General features: G+C 33.0%; 3 protein-coding genes and 1 long non-coding RNA gene across 5 annotated transcripts; 2 read left to right on the forward strand and 2 right to left on the reverse strand.

The window, feature by feature from the left end:
* Nucleotides 1-2898: 2898 nt before the first annotated feature.
* On the forward strand, nucleotides 2899-5054 carry LOC142528342 (small ribosomal subunit protein uS3x-like). The gene is made up of 6 exons (XM_075633385.1): nucleotides 2899-3006; nucleotides 3088-3235; nucleotides 3423-3594; nucleotides 4336-4390; nucleotides 4474-4605; nucleotides 4721-5054. The coding sequence occupies exons 1-6, from the start codon at nucleotides 2977-2979 to the stop codon at nucleotides 4877-4879; spliced, it is 696 nt and encodes a 231-aa protein (XP_075489500.1). The 5' UTR covers nucleotides 2899-2976; the 3' UTR covers nucleotides 4880-5054.
* Nucleotides 5055-6077: 1023 nt separating this feature from the next.
* LOC142528346 (uncharacterized) lies at nucleotides 6078-7585 on the reverse strand. Its single transcript, XR_012815683.1, has 2 exons — nucleotides 7379-7585; nucleotides 6078-7278 (listed from the first exon to the last, which is right to left on the reverse strand). It is a non-coding gene; the product is annotated as an uncharacterized LOC142528346 (long non-coding RNA).
* Nucleotides 7586-9211: 1626 nt separating this feature from the next.
* Nucleotides 9212-16678, reverse strand: LOC142537434 (protein Brevis radix-like 4). The gene is made up of 6 exons (XM_075642951.1): nucleotides 16586-16678; nucleotides 14019-14271; nucleotides 13082-13163; nucleotides 12542-12889; nucleotides 9927-10457; nucleotides 9212-9534 (listed from the first exon to the last, which is right to left on the reverse strand). The coding sequence occupies exons 1-6, from the start codon at nucleotides 16676-16678 to the stop codon at nucleotides 9456-9458; spliced, it is 1386 nt and encodes a 461-aa protein (XP_075499066.1). The 3' UTR covers nucleotides 9212-9455.
* On the forward strand, nucleotides 16094-19158 carry LOC142528359 (nuclear transcription factor Y subunit A-7-like). Of its 2 annotated transcripts, XM_075633402.1 has the most exons (6): nucleotides 16094-16244; nucleotides 16871-16994; nucleotides 17683-17792; nucleotides 17880-17942; nucleotides 18049-18216; nucleotides 18802-19158. In XM_075633402.1, exons 2-6 carry the CDS (start codon nucleotides 16949-16951, stop codon nucleotides 19126-19128), a joined length of 714 nt encoding a protein of 237 aa, XP_075489517.1. In that variant the 5' UTR covers nucleotides 16094-16244; nucleotides 16871-16948; the 3' UTR covers nucleotides 19129-19158. The 2 variants fall into 2 exon arrangements, with proteins under 2 accessions (XP_075489517.1, XP_075489522.1); XM_075633407.1 differs by lacking the exon at nucleotides 16094-16244 and having other exon boundaries at nucleotides 16382-16994.
* Nucleotides 19159-20366: the final 1208 nt, after the last annotated feature.

Raw genomic sequence — 20366 nt, forward strand, 5'->3', positions numbered from 1 at the left:
TTGATAATGCGATAAGTTACATTAAACACAGAACCGAATGAAAACTAAAGTGCAAAGGAATTGAAACTATGTAATCGAAGTGAATTATCTCTTTCTAGATCCAAAGGTTATACTGATTCAAACGTATAAGATTCATGTTGGGATATCAGGGAATATTATTATGATATACACTAATTTTTCTAGTATTTCACTCCAAAATTGAGGGTTTGTTTCATCTTACCCGTGCAGGCAGTGCCTGCACGGGCAATGAACGGCCCGGATCACTCCACATGAGTGATCCGGGCCCACCTCCATGTAAAAAAAAAAAAAAATTGGCTCGAAAAAATCCGAGCCGTTGGATCGACCCCTGCAGGCAGTGCCCGCAGGGGTAGGGTCGACCGAACCAAAATTGAGTTACATCAACTTTAAACTTCTCAATAAGATCACTTCTTTATTAATAATAAAGAAAACAAGAAAATTGAGAATACAAAATTTTTCACTCAGAACGCTTTGATTTTAACATTTACATTCTCTCCATTAATCATATTTCTTTTTAAGGATAAACATTCTTTAAAAAATCTCATACTAAATCCTCTATTTCACTTTTATACGTGTGATTGTAGATGAGAGGATTTTGTGTTTTGGTGTCATGGAAAATGAAGAACATAGATGTATTTATAGGTGAGGTTTGAAAAAGAAACAAAAAAAAAGTATACATCATTGCATACATAATAAAACATAACATTTTTACTAACTCAACCCATATGTTAATTCTTTGTAAAATTCGTCGCTAATTCAATAATCTGTCGCAAATGATAGTTACGACAACGGTTTTGAACGCACTTTCAACAATATCCTCGGTTACAACAGTTTTAAATGACCTACGACAAAGTATAAAATCCGTTGTCGTAGTGTGTTTTTGTAGTAGCGCCGCCAGTGTTCAAAAATAGTTTATTGCCCCTCGAAGACCAAATTGATTGATGAGCCGTATATATCTCTGTGTGTGTATGTTTGCCACCTTTCCCATCAAATATATATATATATTTATCTATTTTCTACATTGTTATTTTCCTATTAAAAGCTATAAATGTTATCATAAATAAAATATTATATATTTTTAAAATTTTTCCATAATTTTTTATACAAATTAAATGCTTAAAATTTTTATTACCAAATAAAATTATTGGCCAAAAATAGCAAATTTAATCATAATGCACAAATAGTGTGTGTGCCACCGTCATTAGTACATATAATATGCATCATGTATTTTTAAATAAAAATTTATATTTAAGTAAAATTATTATTTATATTTTTCATAATACTTCATTAATCAACTCATAAAAGTGTAGTGATGCAATCCTATATGTTTTATGCTTAAAAAACTAATAGGGAAATTATACTACAATGTATGAACGCTCGAACTTCATCGTGCCTAGATTAATTTATTAGCTAAAACTTGAAAAACACGTACTTTGGAGATTTCCTTTTTTGTTAAAAAGTGATATTTGCTTGGAATTTATCTTTAAGGAAATGGTATAAAAATTCAAAAACAAGAAATGAAAACGGAAATAGTTTTTTTTATCAACTTAATATTATAAAATTTATTAAAATTTGAGTTCTATTATACTAAATTTTTAAAGGTTGTTTTTTGTACACCAACTTTTAATTTTGAGTATTTTGGTCTAATTGTTGATGTGAGACTAGAAAATACTGATGTGATATCGGAAAATGATAACATGACATTGGAAAATACTGACGCCGCATCGAAAATTATTGACTTGTTAGACGTCGAGTCAGCAAATAGACCAAAAGAACTGAAAATTAAAAGATAATATAGCAAAATCAAACTTTAAAAAATTAATGAAACAAAACTTAAAATTGAACGAGTTATGAACAAGAAAATATTTTGCTCAAATAAAAAATATGGCTTTTAGACTTTTATCTTAGTTTCTCTTTTAAAAGCTACTTTATTTTAACATCAAAGGACATCTCTTGTTTTTTTTAAAAAAATATTTGAAAATAGAAACAATGTTTGAGAATATAATCTTAAACGGGTTTTATATATCTGAACTTGAGTCTAATTATTTTTATTTCTTATATTGTTTTGGACCAAAAAGGTTAGTTAATTTGTTATTAGTTTTGAAAATAACCCCAAAAAAAAAAAGTCTCTATAGCATGTGGGTTTAGTTTTTTGCACCTTCAAACCTCTACAAATTACAATCTCCCAAATCTTGAATTTTTTGTTTAATTTTATTATAAATATACTAATTAAAAATTGTCCATGTCAAAAATATTATGAATATAACTAACCATATGATGGGTCCAACAATATTTAACGGTTCGAAAATGTTAATTTTGGGCATAGATCGACCTGGTCTATATATAAATTTGAAAAGGTAAATATTTCATAATCTTAGATTGTGTTTGAATTAATTGATTTCGATTAGTTTTATTCTTTAAAATAAAATAATAGATCAAATCTTAGATGAACATCTTACTTTCCTATACATTAATAATAAAAAAGTAGAAAGAATTTCAAATGACATCATTATTAGGTGAACTTGAAATCTATTATAATTAATATAAAATACTATATAAATATGTACGATGTGAATTTGAAATTTATGATCTTTATTTTTTAAACAAAAAAATATATTTGAAATTCATTATTTAGAATTCATCAATCAATTCCATTTGAAAATCTAATCGAACGTACATTTATCAGCGGGGCCACCTCTTCATATTGTGGACGAAGGAAACAGGCTTTGGGCTATCAGCCCCTAAAGTTTAAAGAATTTTTATGGACCCTTTGTGGTGGCCCAACTACGTACAACCCACTGACACTTGAAGCCCATTTCGACCTCACCGATTTGAACCGTCGGATTAATTCACGAATCATTTAAAATCCGCCTTCTGAACTACACAAAAAACCCTAATTTCCAGGCGTCCGCGTCTTCGCTAAACAGTAGATCTTCATCATCCTCTGCGAACTCGAAAATGGCTACTCAGATGAGCAAGAAGCGAAAGGTTTTCATTCGATCCATTCTAAAAAAATTGCGTAATTTGTGTCTTATTATGTGATAGTTGGAGTAATTGAATGTGCTACAGTTTGTGGCTGATGGAGTGTTCTTTGCGGAGCTAAACGAGGTGTTGATGCGTGAGCTCGCCGAGGATGGGTACTCTGGGGTGGAGGTCAGAGTCACTCCCATGAGGACGGAGATTATCATCCGTGCAACGCGCACACAGAATGTTCTCGGTGATTATTTATGTCCAATCATCGTTTAATTCATGTTGTGCAGTGTGAATGTTTAGGATTTGAAAAGTTCCTTGCTTGATAAGTCCTCTTGGAAGAATTTGATTGGTTGTTCCGTTTTGTTATACGGTTGATTGATTTGTATTTCTGGGAAGTTGAAATTGGATTGTTTTTGGTGTTAACGGGATAGGCGAGAAGGGGAGGAGGATTAGGGAGCTTACCTCTGTAGTACAGAAGAGGTTCAAGTTTCCAGAGAACAGCGTTGAGTTGTATGCTGAGAAGGTGAACAACAGGGGGCTGTGTGCCATTGCGCAGGCCGAGTCCCTTCGATATAAGCTCCTTGGTGGCCTTGCTGTCAGGCGGTATGAATGAATATGACATTCTTGATGTCATTTCCTGTCAAAAATAGTGACATGTGTGTATTTGATTGTTCTGTGTATTTTCGTGATTTCTTTGTTAATCTTATGTGCATCATTGATTTCAATAAATTTTTGTTGATGCTTTCAGGAGTTGTGAGCTTTTGTAAGCTGTTATCATCTGCCTTAACTATCCAAGATACTATTGATGATAAATGTTCTTATTGAAAAGTTGTAAAGTTTTAATGATTTACTCTAATTACTTTCCACCGTTGATCTCCTCTGTTGCCAAGTTCTGTTTGTTTTATGAAGACTGGTTAGATCATTAAACGATAGAGATGAGACATCAAATGATGTTTCTCTATTGTGTCAGTCTATCATTGAAGGATTGAAATATTTTATATTTCTGTATTCAACCATTTTACAGTTCTAATATGCTCCTCTGTTATCGATAAATCAAAGTGGCGCCCCAATTAAGTTGATTACATGTATGTTGGAAAAAATTGTTATGTGTTTTAAGTGTTTTTTTAAGTTAGCAACTAATTATACTTTATGATTTACATGCTCTACAATTTTATCTTGCTTTCAGTTCCAGTTGGATTTATTTTTAAACATTTTAAATTTCTGAAATATACCGTGTGGAGACTAGGTAAGGGGGTGATTATTTTAAAAGTTATTTCCTTTTCGTTTCTCTTGTATGATTGATGTCGTCTGGAATGTCATACAGTTCTTGTTTATGTTCCTCAGGGCGTGCTATGGTGTGTTAAGATTTGTTATGGAGAGTGGAGCCAAGGGTTGTGAGGTATACCCATGTAATGTCTTAATTCTTCAGACTTCGTTACTTGGTATTTGTTACATTTATGAGATTGTTATCATGAGTCTCAGGTAATTGTTAGTGGAAAATTGAGGGCTCAACGCGCTAAATCGATGAAGTTCAAAGATGGCTACATGATTTCGTCTGGTCAGCCAGTCAAAGAATATATCGACTCTGCTGTGAGACATGTTCTGCTTAGACAGGTATGAGTTACTGCTTCTTTTGGTGATGCTTTTAGAGTTTTGATTATTGTTCAATTCCATTATCTTGGATTGTCTTTCTGTGGTTAATTCAATTTTTTGACTTCTGATTGCTCAGGGAGTACTTGGTATCAAGGTTAAAATCATGCTTGACTGGGATCCGAAAGGAAAGCAAGGTCCTATGACTCCTCTACCTGACCTTGTCACGATTCATCCTCCAAAGGAGGAAGAAGTTTTCAGGTCGACGCCAGTTCAAACAACTGAGGTTGAAGTTTGAACCTAAAGCATCATAACTTTTAATGGTTTTCTAAATATTTCTTGAGCGTCTTAGCAGTCCTTAGACAGATGAAAACCGTAGTAAAATGCTAAAGTTTTGTTTTCCATCGAGTAATTTTCTTGTCAGTATTTGATTTGAACGATTGTTCTCATTTAGCACGCATGCATTGATGTCAGATTACCGAGGATTTATTTGCACTTTCAGGTTCTTTAAATAATTTTGTTTCGAAATTTAGTTTCATCATTCTCTAAGACATTTCATGATGTCTAATATTATTTGATGGAAAATATTGTGTGTTTTTAAACATAACAAATCAACTTGACGTTAATTGACAATTACAAAGTTATTTTGGAGCATCATTTGGATATGCACGTTGGAGTGATTTGAAGTTGGTGTAATTTTGAATTCAATTGTTGAAAGATTCTTTCACCATCAAAATAGAAAAACAAAGATTGAGCATCGAAACATTTGATTTTAAAGTCTCTTAGAACCCTTAAATTCTCCCCTTTTTTTTTAAATGACCTATGGTGCGTCTATCAGAAGCGTCTTCAAAAGAAAATTAGTGACGAGTATTTGTGAAAAACCAGAGGATGTATGTTCCTTAAATAGAGAAATAATATTGTAGTAGTGAGGCAACGATCCGGATGATGAGAAAATTAGGTTTAAAGCTCGAGATAAATTCATTCTCATATTTAACTTGAATTTTATTAACGAGGATCCAAATGAAAAAAATGATGTATTCCCTTTGTCATCTTGAAGCATAAAATATATTTGTAACATACTAATAATTATAGTTTTGTGAGAGCCTTCAAAACCGATTGAGGTTTGATAATTTCATACATAATAAAAACCGATTGAAGTCTCTGATAGTTTGGGCTAAAGATCAAATTCCAATTAAAGCCACTCAAAAGCATGTTTATTTACTCTTCAAAATGCAAGAAAAATTACAAAGCCAGATATCAAATAAGTTGACATGGTGCTTCCGGCCGTGATATAGGAAATTGTGGCTGTGAAATGGATAACCTTATCCACCAATTCCAAGTGGAGAGGCGCCACATCGGAAAATTACACGATATCCTCATCCTCTGATCTCCTATACCTATAACATTCAAATCCATGTCATATATTTCATTTAATCACATGAGATTAAGGAGACTTCGCCAGTAAAGCAAGTGAAACAAAAATAAAAATGGCCTCCACCTCCACGTTGTCGATGACGGTGCCACTCACTGGTGCCACCCCTAAAGAGGCAGCCGCCAAGTGGGTTTTTGAAGCCATTGCCATTGAAGCTGTCATCGAAGGGTGCAACGGTGTCGAAGCGAGTTGGTAAATTTGAAGTGAGTGCTTCTTGGAAGGAAAAGGTGTCGACTGGATTGGCAGCGGGTGCATTGACTGCTTCGATGGTCGTACCCGACGTGGCAGAGGCGGCTAGCGGCGTTTCGCCGTCGCTGAAGAACTTCTTGCTGAGCATTGTGGCTGGTGGTGTTGTTCTCTTTGCCATAGTTGGGGCGGTGGTTGGTGTGTCAAACTTTGATCCTGTCAAGCGGAGCTGAGAAGTGACAGACAGATGTAGCATGTGTTGTTTTTCTAATGCGTGTGGACATAATGTACTACTTTTGGTGAATAGAGCATTGGGTTTCGTTAGATTTGATTCCACCATTAGACATGTCTGTCAATGAATGAACTTACAGAATGTGCTGCAATGCTAATGGTGAAGTATCTTCCTAACCAAATTGGGAAGACCTGCACCTGAATTTGTTTGAAATTTTATGTTCCATCTTTATATAGATCTTCGGTTCACCTCAATACATCACCTTATTCACCCACTCCCACAATTTTTTGGCCTGTCCATCTCCAGGCCTAAGTTAACTTTCCGACTTCAAGGTTTCAGAAGTCAGATTTCAGAATTGTCTTGACTAGATCAACACGGGTGATGAAGGAGCTGTTTCTCAAAAAAAAAAAGAATTTTAACTGATGCTGCAAGTATTCATGCAAGGCTATTGTTACCATCATCAGCTTCTCCATCTTTTTATATCTCTGTCACTAAAGCTAGCGGAAAAATATTTCTTAAAAGAAAACGTTGTAAACGTGCATTGGAGTTCATTTATTTATATTCGAATTATTCTCTCAACAATTAAAAATAAATATCTAATTCTGATGATCAAGTAAACAGACCAACAAAAAACAGGCACTCCAAGGCAAAATTCCTGATCCAATTCAGGTCTAGTATTATTAGAACCCAGATCACATTCATAGGATTTTTATTTTATCATGCATAAAAATAAAAGTGAAAACAAAGGAATTTAATAATTTCTAACATAGAAAATGATTCAAATGAACCAAATAGTTCTACCGCGATCATCTATGCCCAGGTAAGGCACCCCCAAGGCCCTAAGCCCCTAACACAGAAAAGTCAACAATCTACGGATAATTACAACTGAAAAGATTAAAACATCAGCCAAAAAAGGAGAAAAAATCTGGGAGAATTGGGGAACAGACCTGCGGGAGTTTTCTTCTTTCCGAACCGGAAACTCATGGCGAGCTACGATCAATAAATCGATTGATTCCGACGGTAAATTCAGGATTGAAATTTGAATAATATAAGATCCGAACGGAAGATCGTCGCTGAAAAGGTATATGCACCACAATTTTAAAAGCCATTTTGAGCTTAGTATGTTTTGACGTAACGAATCCAAATAGATTTTTGTGTTTTGGAAAGTGGGTGTATAAAACACACTTTGCGGAGAAAAATATCATTTTTTTATTATAAAAATGAACAACGTCTTAATCTAAGGAAGTGTATTCAATATAAGAGACTTATTGATTTTTAATAACTTTTGTAGATTTTAAAAGTCTAGATGTATTCAATTTAGACTTTTACATATTCTACAGAAGTCTAGTGGTATTCAAAAGACTTTCATAGAGTTTTAAAAAGTCAAGTGGTATTCAACATTGACTTTTAAAAACTATAAAAGTCTATAGATATTCAAATTTTCAATATACTTTTAATAACTTCATGGAATTCATCTACATACAAACATTAAAGCCTAAGGTACAACTATAAATTGTTAAAAATTGTATTTGATTCAACCCAAATATTTGGATGGATTTTTAAAACTTCTAACTCATACATAAGCTATTTATTTCTCTCTCTGACGTTTCACATCATCTCTTTTCTTATCTTCTTTCCTCTCATCTATCTCTATCGCTCTCTCAAATTTTGGGAGTGTATTTTTATATATATTTTCATCTTTTCTTTTTTAATTTTTTATTTTTTGGCTGATTGTTCATTTAATAATTTTTTATTTTAATATCATAGGAAATTTTGAATTTCATAATTGATTTTGTGATTTTTAATTTATGGTTTATACAAATTAATGTAATATGAAATAATAATAAAAGATTATCAAAAAAAATATCGCTTAATTCTTCATAATTGTATAGCCTCGCAACAACCATGATTTTTTAAATTCTTTTCAGCATTTTCAATTTCAATTAATATGTAAGTTATGATATTTTTATACAAAATTATATCAACATAGATATTTTTTCACATGTATATTATCAATTTAAAAACAAAGTTACAGATTAATCAATTGATGTATTTTAAAAAATTTACAAGCATGCATACAAACCTACATATGTATACATGTAAGGATTAACTTTTAAATAAGTAAATTCATTTATTAATATAAATATTGAAAAACTATTTCAAACTGAATATGTTATATATGTTAATTAATTATTGATTCAAAGAAATTAATAAAAAATAATATATTATAATTAAGTACAAATTTTTTAAATTCTATAAAAAAAAATTCACAAAAGTCTATAAAAATCTTGCAAAAAAGTCTACATGAATCTAAATAAATCTGTTTATAAATCTTAAGATTCCATAAAAGTCAATAAAAATATATCAAATCCATAAAAGTCTATCATTTAAAAAAGTCATTAAAAGTCATCAAAACTCTGAATTGGATACACCCCATTAAATTTAGATCCAAAATTAACACATGTAACAAAAATTTTCTTCTAAAATATATTTCTTTCGTGTGTTCCCAGGAGGAATTCCCGCCCGTCTGCTGCTAGGTCCGAGAATGGCGCCAGGGACAAAGCATTTCAATTATCCGACCCGAGGGAGGCCGGAGGTTGCAGAGTAATGGAAGACAGAAGGACTTTAGACTTATCTTGTTAACATAAACTAGCTTGTGACTAAGTTGATATGGGTGAATTACAGTCAAGAATTGGGAACTACACATTTTCTTTTCTTTTCCTTCCAAAAATCTAAATCAAAGGTTATACTATCATAAATAAACCGACTTTGATAATATTAAACGAAAAATAGAACTATCTACCGTTGATATATAAATATAATCAGATATACATCGAAAATTAGGCACGTGCGCGCACACACATGTACCATGATCAATTAATACATTTAAATACAAAAACAAACAACCATAATTGTTTGCAAGTAGTCACAATTTGTGACCTTTTCTAGCATGGTGCATGCATTACTTACATTCAAGCATGAATGAATAAACAGTCTCTAGCTAGCATTCGATACCTAGTTGAATCACAAGTATTGTTTGTTTATCCTTGCTCTATTCTCTTCCCACCACAGCTTAGCCTGCATCTCCTTGAACTTCTCTCGGCTAAAAATTCCATTAAAAAATCAATTAAGTCTAAGACTCTTAGGGATTTGACGCTTTTACGCTGATTGAATTATACGAAAAATTGCCATTTTCAACTTGAAAAATTATGGATCTCATCAACTTTTTGATATTTTTAAAATTACTAAAATATTTATTATCCACACTTTTCTTTATTAAAATTTTAAATTATTGCATTTAAATTTATAAACATTAAATAAGGGTATATAATAAAATAGTTTATTAAATGTGGCAAGTGGATTATATATTTGGGACGGACAAAAAAATAAATATGGACTATATAATTGAGACGGAGAGGCTATTTGGGAACAGACAATGTGTGGAAAGCTTCCATTATGAATCCTTGACAAGAATAATAACAATTTCTTTCATACCTGAATCTGACACTTCTAAGTTCTTTTCTACCATCAGGCAGAGCTCTGATGGTTAGATGCACACCAGGCTCATCGTGTTCGATCCATTCCGATTCCAAATAACTGCCGTTGTTTAATGATCTCTCTCCAGACTGGTCGACATGATCTCCAAAAGACCTAGTCCTCGTGGAAGATGATATTTCTGTCTTAACGCAGCCGCTAGTGCTGGAGCATTTTGGAGTTTTGCCAACAGTACCATTAGATTCATTAATGTAAGCCCGAGAATCATGTGCATAGTCATGGTCTAATGATTCTGAAAAGTGTCCGTTAACTGTTCCATTCTGTGCATCTGATGTATGAGGTTGTTGCTCTCTTAGTAAAGGGTTTTCACTAATAGATCGTGTCTTTGAACTCGTGTCATCTTCTGATCTAGGAGTTGTCGGAAGAGGGAAAGGTTGACGATTCAACGTCTGCACGTTGTACAGCTCCATCACCTTTTCACAGTTTTCCGTCCACCACCGATGAGCTTGCCATTTGTTGAACATTTCTTGACTGATATGATGAAATAAGACCGATCAATCAGAATTAATAACGGATCAGATTCACCAAAATTATAGTTAGTGAAAGTAATAAGAATCAAAAACCATTATACTAATCATCATAACCTAATTAAACCACTCGATTTGTGATTCAGTTATACAAACATCTCCATGTTGAAGAGGGAAAAAATGGAATATAGATCCCAAGAATGCTAACTTCAAGAATGTCATGATTTACCAAGTATAGACAGAGCACGCGAAATTTCAAGCTACACTTGGGGTAGAACTCTAAGGGTACATCTAAAAGTGAATATTTAATAATAAATATAAAGTTCCCACATATATTGATAAACGTGCACTGTTCTATGTACGTAGCCATCTCATAGGCCACATGCATCTTGAATTAAAGACATTGAAAGTTTCTCATTTTCCCAAAACATTAATTTGGAAGATGCAAACATTGATGAAATGGTTGGTGAGTCAATTGTTAGATGTCATTAAAGCTAATAAAATCGTATAATTGTACGTAATTTTATGGAATTACTGACAATTATGGCAGTCCATTGTAAGTTGGACCTACTTAATTGTGTATAAGTGATTAATGTCAAGGGACTGAAAATAAAAAATCTGTTCCTCAATGTAATAATCAATGGCATGCAGGTACATGACACGAAGGAAGACAACTGTGAGTAAATAGTGTTATATGAAAACTAATTACTACGTGCGTAATTAAGAAATAAAACAGAGCAGATGATTGGAAAATCCCGACAAGACAACAATAGTTAGTGAACTGGTTTACTATTTTCTAAGAAAACTATCAAAATAGGTCCACCCATTTTTTATTTAACGAGTTTTGCCATTTTGGACTTTTGAAAAGGATGACCTATTCACTTTTTTTTCTCAGCTTTTTTCATGATGAAGCGCGTAATTCATTTCCGGTATTCGTGCTGAATCTTTCCATACAAACAGCTAGAGGGAGGTGATTTTTTGAACAATTCAGTTCATTTTACTTGCAGAGAACAGAACCAATAGAGTTAATTTCCAGCAGAGTACCAATCACCTTTTATATCAGGCTCTCTTTTTGACATCATAACATCAAAAATAGTCTCAATAAATAGTAACTTTTTTTAAAAAAAAAATTAGAATTCTAGTACAATCAAAAGTATATTTAATGTATGATAAAGAATAGTGATATTTCTAGTTTTCTTTTCCTGTTATTTAAACTGGTTATTCTGCACATGCTTACAGTTTTTTTTATTATTATCGATATATTAAAGTGAAATTTTATAAATTATGGAGAGATTAAATTAATTTTTGAATTGTTGAAATAAAAAAATAAAAATAAAAGTTTGTGTTGAAATTTATTTAAAAAAATATATAATATTAATATCATATAAGGGTAAAGTTGGAAGAAAAAGTTGATGTCCTTTCTAGATGATTACTGTCATGTTCTCAACTTTAATAAAAAAGAATAGACAAGAAAAGTTTCAAGATAATTGGAAAGTTGTTGATTATGCAATTTGGCCGACAGAATAAACAAATGACACGATGAAGAAGCACATTTTCAATCCTATCGCTCAATTCCATTATTTGCAAGCATGCACACTTTTTTTTTTTTTTTTTTGTCAAGAGGTCTTAAATAAAGCAATCTAAGGCCTAAATAGATTAAATTTTGTCAAAACCTAACAACTTTCAATCATGTTCATTTATTTATCCAAAATTATGCCCTCTATTTACATTTTCATTAACATATAGTATATTTCACATTATATTTGATAATTATATTAGAACTACTTCAAATATTAGTTTAAAATCGTTTAATTCGCGAACGTATTATATTTCGTATTTCATATGTATTCTATACTGTATTTAGTTTTTTTAACCCCATTTTTTAGGTATAATTGAGAGCAAAATATATAGCTAGGTTTTATAAGCCTTATACAAAAAGAGCAAGTACTATTAAGTAATTATTATACAAATAAATGAGAAATAAATAAAGATTGATTAGTATAATTAATCTTTCCAACCAACTAAAGCCCCACAAAAAAACAAATGAAATTATAAAAATAATAATTCCCAACTTACCAAAATATTTACCTGAATCGGACTCGCTTGAGATCATTCCCACCTTTAGGCAAGGAAAAAAAGGTAATTAAAACTCCCGGTTCGACCTGAGCCACCCACTCTTTCGGTTCGCACTCTTCCACGAAGACGACCGGCTCCACTCGGCGGCCACTCGCCGAAGCCGGTGTCCCGTCGCCGCTTGAGATCACCTTCAGCCTCGCTTCTAGCTCCTTCCTTCCCGAGCTTGAGCTCCATGTCCGCCTGTACAAAGCCCGGCAGGATTTTTCAGGCTCCCCTGCCGCTGAAGTTACGCGGGCTCCTCTTCTGCTGCTCCGCCGGCTGATCCGCGTAGGGCGTGCAGTGACGCTACACGTCGGAAGCCTTCAGAGCCATGTCCTTGATCTACGAAGCACAAAGAAAAACATCCAAACAAATTAAATTAACTACACTTTCCCGATGAATCAAAATGAAAACAAGAAACTCAAAATCGGTGCAATGATTCATATATAACCTGAGAAGAGAGGGTTTTGCTGGGTTGCTTGGCGTCGATTTCTTCCATTGTCGAAGCCTTACCACTCGAATGCGCCATGCATGTAAGCATTGCCCTCTGTTCTAAAGATCATGACAATTCTGCAACAGAAAACTAACCCAGATCCTGAAACAATGAAATCAAAAAACAATCAAACGCTTAGATATATTATATATTGATTTCAAGATCATTACACCATATATAATATATACATACATATAGGTGTGATGAGTGCAAAAAAGAGTACGTACTTTGGTGAAGAAGGAACTGAAGTGTGATAAAGAAGAAGAAGATACGTTTGAAAGAAAAAATTGCTTGCTTTTAAAAGATTTGAAGCTTTTTAATCAATTAAAGGCTTATTTTACTCTTTTTTTTTTTTTTTTAGTTTGCTTTTATGTTTTAATTTTAAAAAGGGACGCATATGGCTATACTCAAGAATTGTCCCATGAAGAAACTTTGACCCATTAATCGTCCTATCTCGATTAAATATTCTTCGAACTCATCCCACTCCGAATAGAAAACGGGGCTAGTTAGATCCGTGAGACTCGATTTTTAAAAAAATGAAAACTGTAATTTTCTTCTCACATGACTGAATTATAAAACAAACAAGTATCTAAATACAACACACTAGTAGAATTTTTGGTTTTTACTTCGCCAATGGTTACTTCGACAATTATTAATTATGAAGTAGTATATACCAATCAACTTCGTTAAAAACACCGACGAAGTAAAATATTATTTTTTATTTCAAATTTAAAAAACACGGGCTTCACTTCTAATTTTTTTTAACATCTTACTTGAACAAAGTAGTTTTGATGAAGTAAAAAATTTTAAAAAAATTTCAAATGTATATTTAATGAAGTTAAAAAATTTACAATACTTTTAATTAACTTTTCAACAAAAGAAAAGAGAATCCAATTTCCCCCCAAACCCGTCGCCCTTCTTCCCCAAAACTGTCGTAACCCCTTTTCTTCCCCAAACCTGTCGCCCTTCTTTCCTCACCAGAAACGGATCGTGCAGTCACCGGAATCGGAGCAGCAACCACCGTAGAAGGTAGCTGAGTTCTGGACAACGGTTGTAGAGGCTGGAACAGGTAGAAAGGAGCAGTTCGATCCCTGTTAACGAGCCGTGTGTGAGCTTCCTCTGCTTGTGCTTCTTGGTTCGAATTAGGTGAGTTTGTGCTTGTATTACTTAGTAGTTTTGCTGTTTGTTGAGGTAGTATTTGAAGCCATATCTTCGATCACATTTAATAATGACAAAAAACGTATCTTCACAGCATAATGAATTACATAAAAAAAATAGTTATTAGCTGTCCAAAAAAATATTGACATCCCAAATAGACATTAATAAAATTAAAACTTTAGATTATTTATAGCACATATATGGGTCGGGTATGGAGCGAATATTATATGACTCATGACTCGCCACATACTAGAATGGGTCTGAAAAATTGGACCTCTGATCCACACCATGATCCATATGATATGCTCGTCTGGGCGGGTCTAGTGTTTACCCGGAGTTATTGACATCTTTAATGCTTCGATTATATAAATAAAAAAAATACATTAGGTTTGGGGAATACTTTCTTTTTTATCCATATTGGTTGGTTCGATTACTTTGTTATTTCTATGAGTGATCAAATTTTTTTATTGACCGTCCGAACCGTCCGAACCGAATTGCACCGCACCGTTTTTCATAATATTTTATAAAATCCGCGATTAAAAATATTAATCATAAACCACACCGCATACGCGGTTCAGTTATTTTTTTTGCCAAGAACCGCACCAAACCGTACCGCCTAAACTACTTTTCATAATATTGGGCTTATAATTATAATAATTTGTAAACAACATATTCAAATAAAGAAGTCATCATTCATTATATCTGAACTCTCTTCAAAATTATTATTTTTACAAATAAAACTTATCTTTTTCTTAATTATTCTTCATATTAGTCTTTTATTAAAGTATTTATTTCTTTTGCTACAATATTTTGTTTGAATTTAAAAGTAAAAAAATGATAAAATATTTTAAATGGTATTTTTGTTGTGAATGTATTGTGTTGTTAAATTATTAACTTAATTTTGAATCTTGATTATTGTTTTATCTATTTTGATCTTTATATGTTTTGAACTATATTTTATATTTGAAGATAATATATTGTTGTTTTCAAATAAATCAGAATATATGTTCTAATATTTTTTATTAAAAAAACCATAAACCGACCGCAACACCGTAAGGTTTATTTTTCATGTAAAATCGTGACTAATTTTTCAAAATACTAACCGATCGCATATGACAATTCGATTTGAATTTTTTTTAAAAAAAACCGTAAAATCGCACTGTGATCACCCTTGTTTATTTCAGTTGGAATTTTCTGCAAAATATATCTGGTAAAATTCAATGGTTTTAGTCTAAATTACGTCAATTAAAAGGCGGCTGGTGAACACTGTTCTGTGCTGCCTGCGATAAATAAACAACACGTAAGTCAATAACATTTTTTGTTCGAAATGACGTGGCGTTCGTTATTTAAAACATACTTTATCCTAATTTTTGTTTTAAAAAAACATCAGATTAAATAAATAAACGTTATCTTTGAATAAGAATGACAATATATATATATATATATGTGTGTGTATTCGTATATATAAATAATTATTGCGAAATAGAATAAGTATTATATATTGATTAATATTATTAAAATTACAAATTTCTACAATAAAAAATTGAATTTTCAAAATCCTTTAAATTTTTTTAGAAAAACCTCAGCAAGAAGAAAGTCTTTTCATTAAATATTATAATTTATTTTGTTTAGATTATATTTTTTTGTGATAAAATATCACATGTTGATTAGTCGATTATGTATATATTTGTAATAAAAAATAATATTTTAATATAAAAAAAAATTTTAATGACCCGTTTGAGTCGAATATTCGTATTATAAAATTTATCAGTAGAATAATTTTTGTATGATGATTTGTCAGTTTCATTATTTAATTTGAATAAAATATTTATTGATATATAATATTATAAAGTTAATTAATGATATTATTTTTGAGCACTAAGGTAAGTGTTTCGACAGAGTAGGATTCTAGCCAAGAACGATTACAGTCTCTCTCTTGTGTGTTTGGAGAGGAGGGGACATGCCCAGTTTCATTCCAACAGTTGTGATAATTGTTCCTTCAAGTTTTGGAAGCAGATCCCAAAGGTTCGTCTTTGTCTCTCTCTCTCTCTCTCTCTCTCTTCTTTTGCTGCACTAAATATATCAATAGATACATATCTATAATCGCTTTACTAAGTTTTTTCAATCTATTTTTGGGTTCAGGGGGGGGGGGCTTTTTTTTTGGTGTTCTGACTGCGAGTTGTTTATCTTGTTTGGTTAATCTATGTTGTTTTGGTCTTTATGTGTCTATTTGTAATATGGGTTTTTGGATTTGGCTGACGATTCTTGTTTGTGGGGATAAAATTTGGATAAAGTTTTCCTCTTTTTTGCTTGGTTTAGTTTCAGATTTGGTGTTTCTCTTGCTTGGGTTTTGCCTTACGAAGTACAGGTTCGTTTATGGGATTAGGGATTGTGGGTTGACTTCTAATATCTTGTTGAAATAGATTTCTTGACTGCATAGTGAAGAAATAGTGAGGCATTGTAGTCCGTGTTGTTTCTGCTTTTTAGCTATGTAGACTTTTTCCCTTCAAAGTAGTTGAGTTGGGGGATTTATGTTCTCCGAGGTTGTGTATCTGAAAATATGCTTGTATTTTTAATCGCTGCTATTAGCTATGGTATATCATCAAGGTTCAAGAAAACAGTTATTTATAACCGAAGTCATTTCCTCGCAGAATTTGCAAGAATATAGGCTTTGAGCCGTAGTACCGGTAGTCTTAATCGACCACCTTGTATTATTGACTGTTGAATCCATGGACAAGACAAGTTCTGAAGATCAATGTGCTTCGTCAGGCTCTGGTACTGATGCCGCAAGCGTTCAATTTTCATCTTTATTACCTTTTTTCACATTTTTATATTACATTATTTAGTTCGATTTTATTTTGCTATTGCTCTTTAACATGGCTCCAATAGTTTGATTCCCCCCTCCCCTTTAAATTTATTGTTTTAGATTTAAGATTAATGCCTTATTTGATTGTTTTACTGGAAGGAAGGGGAGATGGAAGGCATGGTGTTTTAAAAAAACTATAGGTGAAATGCGATTTTTTTTCCGATTGAAACCATGACCGCATAACCCCTTACCTCCTTGCTGGGTCTATCCCTGCATGGTGGGCTTGTGATTGATTATGCTTTGGATGCATTTCTATTCTACATTAGCTTTGAGCATGGGGTTTTTCTAGCCTGTATACTTGAATGTCGACTGATGTTTCATTTCAATTGTTTGCTTTTTATGCGATGTTTAGGATCCAAGTTGGTTTGTCATCTTAAAGTTTTTTATATCCTCCAATTTTACTTTCCTATATTTTTTTCCTTGCTAAAACATCAAATTGCATCTCTCGATTTGTTTGCTAGTGAGGATTAAATGCTAGCGCATAATATCGAGTGGTGCGTTGTCAGGTTTTAAAACCTTCTTGCTTAAGTCCTTGATTGCTTCCTTCCTTGTTGTTTTGCGATGAGATGAAACTTACTTTCCATTCGTTTGATTCAGCCAGAGATAAAAGCTGTGAGAACCATGGAAATTATGTGAAGCCTTCTCTGTTTTTCTGCAATCCCAATTTTTCCTTCAACGTTTCTCAAGCTGAAATCAACCAACCTATGGTAGCTGCAGCCTCATGAGCATCTTTTGCTTCTTGTTTCTGTTTTGATACTTTATTTTCATTTACAATAATACTCGGCTTGTTGCAGATTCCGTATATTTACTCTGACCCGTTCGGTGGGGTATTTACTGCCTATGGAGCTCATACAATGGTAATTGACTCTTCACTTCATACTGACATTAAAATATGAAAAGCCTCAACTGTGATGTGAGCTTGATGTGAGCTACTCTTTTATACGATTCTGAATGTTTTATCAGATTCATCCTCACTTGATGGGGCCAACCTCCGGTCGAGTTCCACTGCCTGCTGATCTTCCCGAGGATGGTCCCATATATGTCAATGCTAAACAGTACCATGGAATTCTTCGTAGGAGACAGACACGCGCAAAGCTTGAGGCTCAAAACAAACTTGTCAGAAGTAGGAAAGTAAGTCCTCGTGTTTTCTTGAGTAGTATAAACGAGTTGAGCTCCTGAAATTTAAAAAACTTAAGTTAGATCTCGCCTAAAATTGATTGAACCTGAGCTTATTGAATTCTAAGCAAAGAAGCTCAAGCGCATGATCGCAAACTAGCTCAAAAGATAAGGTTAGGCTGATATAGTTTTTTGTCGACATGTTTGCAAATTGCGAGTTAATATCACAGGTTTGACTCGCAATCTTGAGTTCTACATATAAATAAATAATAGTAATAATAATTGCAATCATATAACTATATATAACTTAATAAATTATTATTTTTCCTTCTGTTATCATAATATAAAATATATTTTAAAACTTAGTATTCAGGTCGTGAACCAGCTCACGAGGTCATGTACGACTAAAATTGAGCTAAACCCAACAGGCTCATGAACTAGCTTTGCTCACCTTTAAACCCATGACTTTTGTGACTTAGAATATTAATGATAAAGATGAATGTAGGTTCCACTCACCTGAGCATAGAATTCTTTCTCCTACTTCATTATTATGTATAGTGTAAGTGGGAATTGTGCTTCTCACAAGTGATAAAAATGCAGCCATATCTGCATGAGTCTAGACATATGCACGCATTGAAAAGGATCCGTGGCTCTGGTGGACGTTTTCTAAGCACCAAAAAGCCTCACCAGTACGAGTCTCATAGCCTTGCCAGCTCTCAGAATGTAGATACTTCGTGTCGGGACATGCATCAATTTGAAACTAACGAGCATAGTACTCCCCTCACAAATGAAGGTGCAGGAACCAATACAATCTACCAGCAACCACCAGATAGCAGGTTTTCGAGCACCCATGTGGCTGTTCCCGTTGTGGGCAGTGGTGGCCTCATGTACAATGGGAATCGGCACTTTGCTTCAGTTGTCCAGTGAGAAAGACTCTCAGCTGGGCCGAGCAAGTCATCCTTGGCTTATTAACTCTAGTTTCTCCAGGTTTTGTGCTATAAAAACCATCACAATCCTTGGCTTATTAACTCTAGTTTCTCCAGGTTTTGTGCTATAAAAACCATCACAAGATCCAACCAACCAGTTAGCAGAAAAAGTTTTTCTTGATTTGCTTTTTTTCCCAATTTGGTCTGGATCTGTTTCTTGTCCTAACTAGCAAGCATGTTTGCGGGTATTCCCAAGTTTCAGTTAATTTAGAACTAGATGTTCGCTTGTCATGGGATTCCTGTCTCCGTTTTGGTGTGAATGATAAATGGGGGTGTTCATTAGTTATCATGTCCTTGTCTCGTTGATATTGAGATGTAGTCCAATCTGAACCTCAACAGTGACTATGGTTGTGCATGGAAAATTACTCTGATACCCTTTTGTCAATCCAGAAAAGAAAAGAACAGAAAACCAACCCTGGTACCGAAGACAACATTACAGCCATAGTTAGGGAGATATAATGTTAGTCGAGGCCTTCAAACAGAGTCCTCTCCGAGTTCGTCGGTGCTTCCTCCAATTCAAGGTTGGAAAACCCATGTTCCTCGGTTGAAGATAATGGAATAAGTGGACAGATTAACGAAATTGAAATGCCTGCGTACGGTTGAAAAATTTGGGCAAATATGTATTAAAAAGAGGGGTATGGTTGACAATTCACCAAAGATTTTGCTTAATCATTGCATCCGTCTGTCCGGACCAAATCTGAGAACATGTTCCACTAATGGTCATTATTACAAGACCAGATTATCTTCTGACATGATTTTACGGATTTCTTTTCGAATATATTTCATATTCGTAATAAAAAATAATTATTTTTTATGAATAATTTAAATAAAGGATTCGTCTCTCACGTACGTTTTTACCTTATTCTAATCTTCCCATTCTTACCGTTGACTTGGAAGTTGAAACACGCTACAATGTTAGTGTGTGTGTGTATATATATATGTATATATATATATATATATATATGTTATTTTATTAAGTTTGAGATCTTTATAGTAACTAACTTTGGTGTCATGGTCTGTTTTAATACTTATATATTAATAAAACGTTAAAATTTTAATGTAAGTTATATGTAGTTCAGCGGATAAAATAATTGTTTTTGGGGTTTAAGTTATAGTTTCAATTCTTATTGATGTCACTTTTTTATTTTTTATTTTTCAATTTATTTTTTAATTTATATA

This window comes from Primulina tabacum, chromosome 2 (genome assembly GCF_025594145.1).
Source record: "Primulina tabacum isolate GXHZ01 chromosome 2, ASM2559414v2, whole genome shotgun sequence".
Classification (NCBI taxonomy): domain Eukaryota; kingdom Viridiplantae; phylum Streptophyta; class Magnoliopsida; order Lamiales; family Gesneriaceae; genus Primulina; species Primulina tabacum.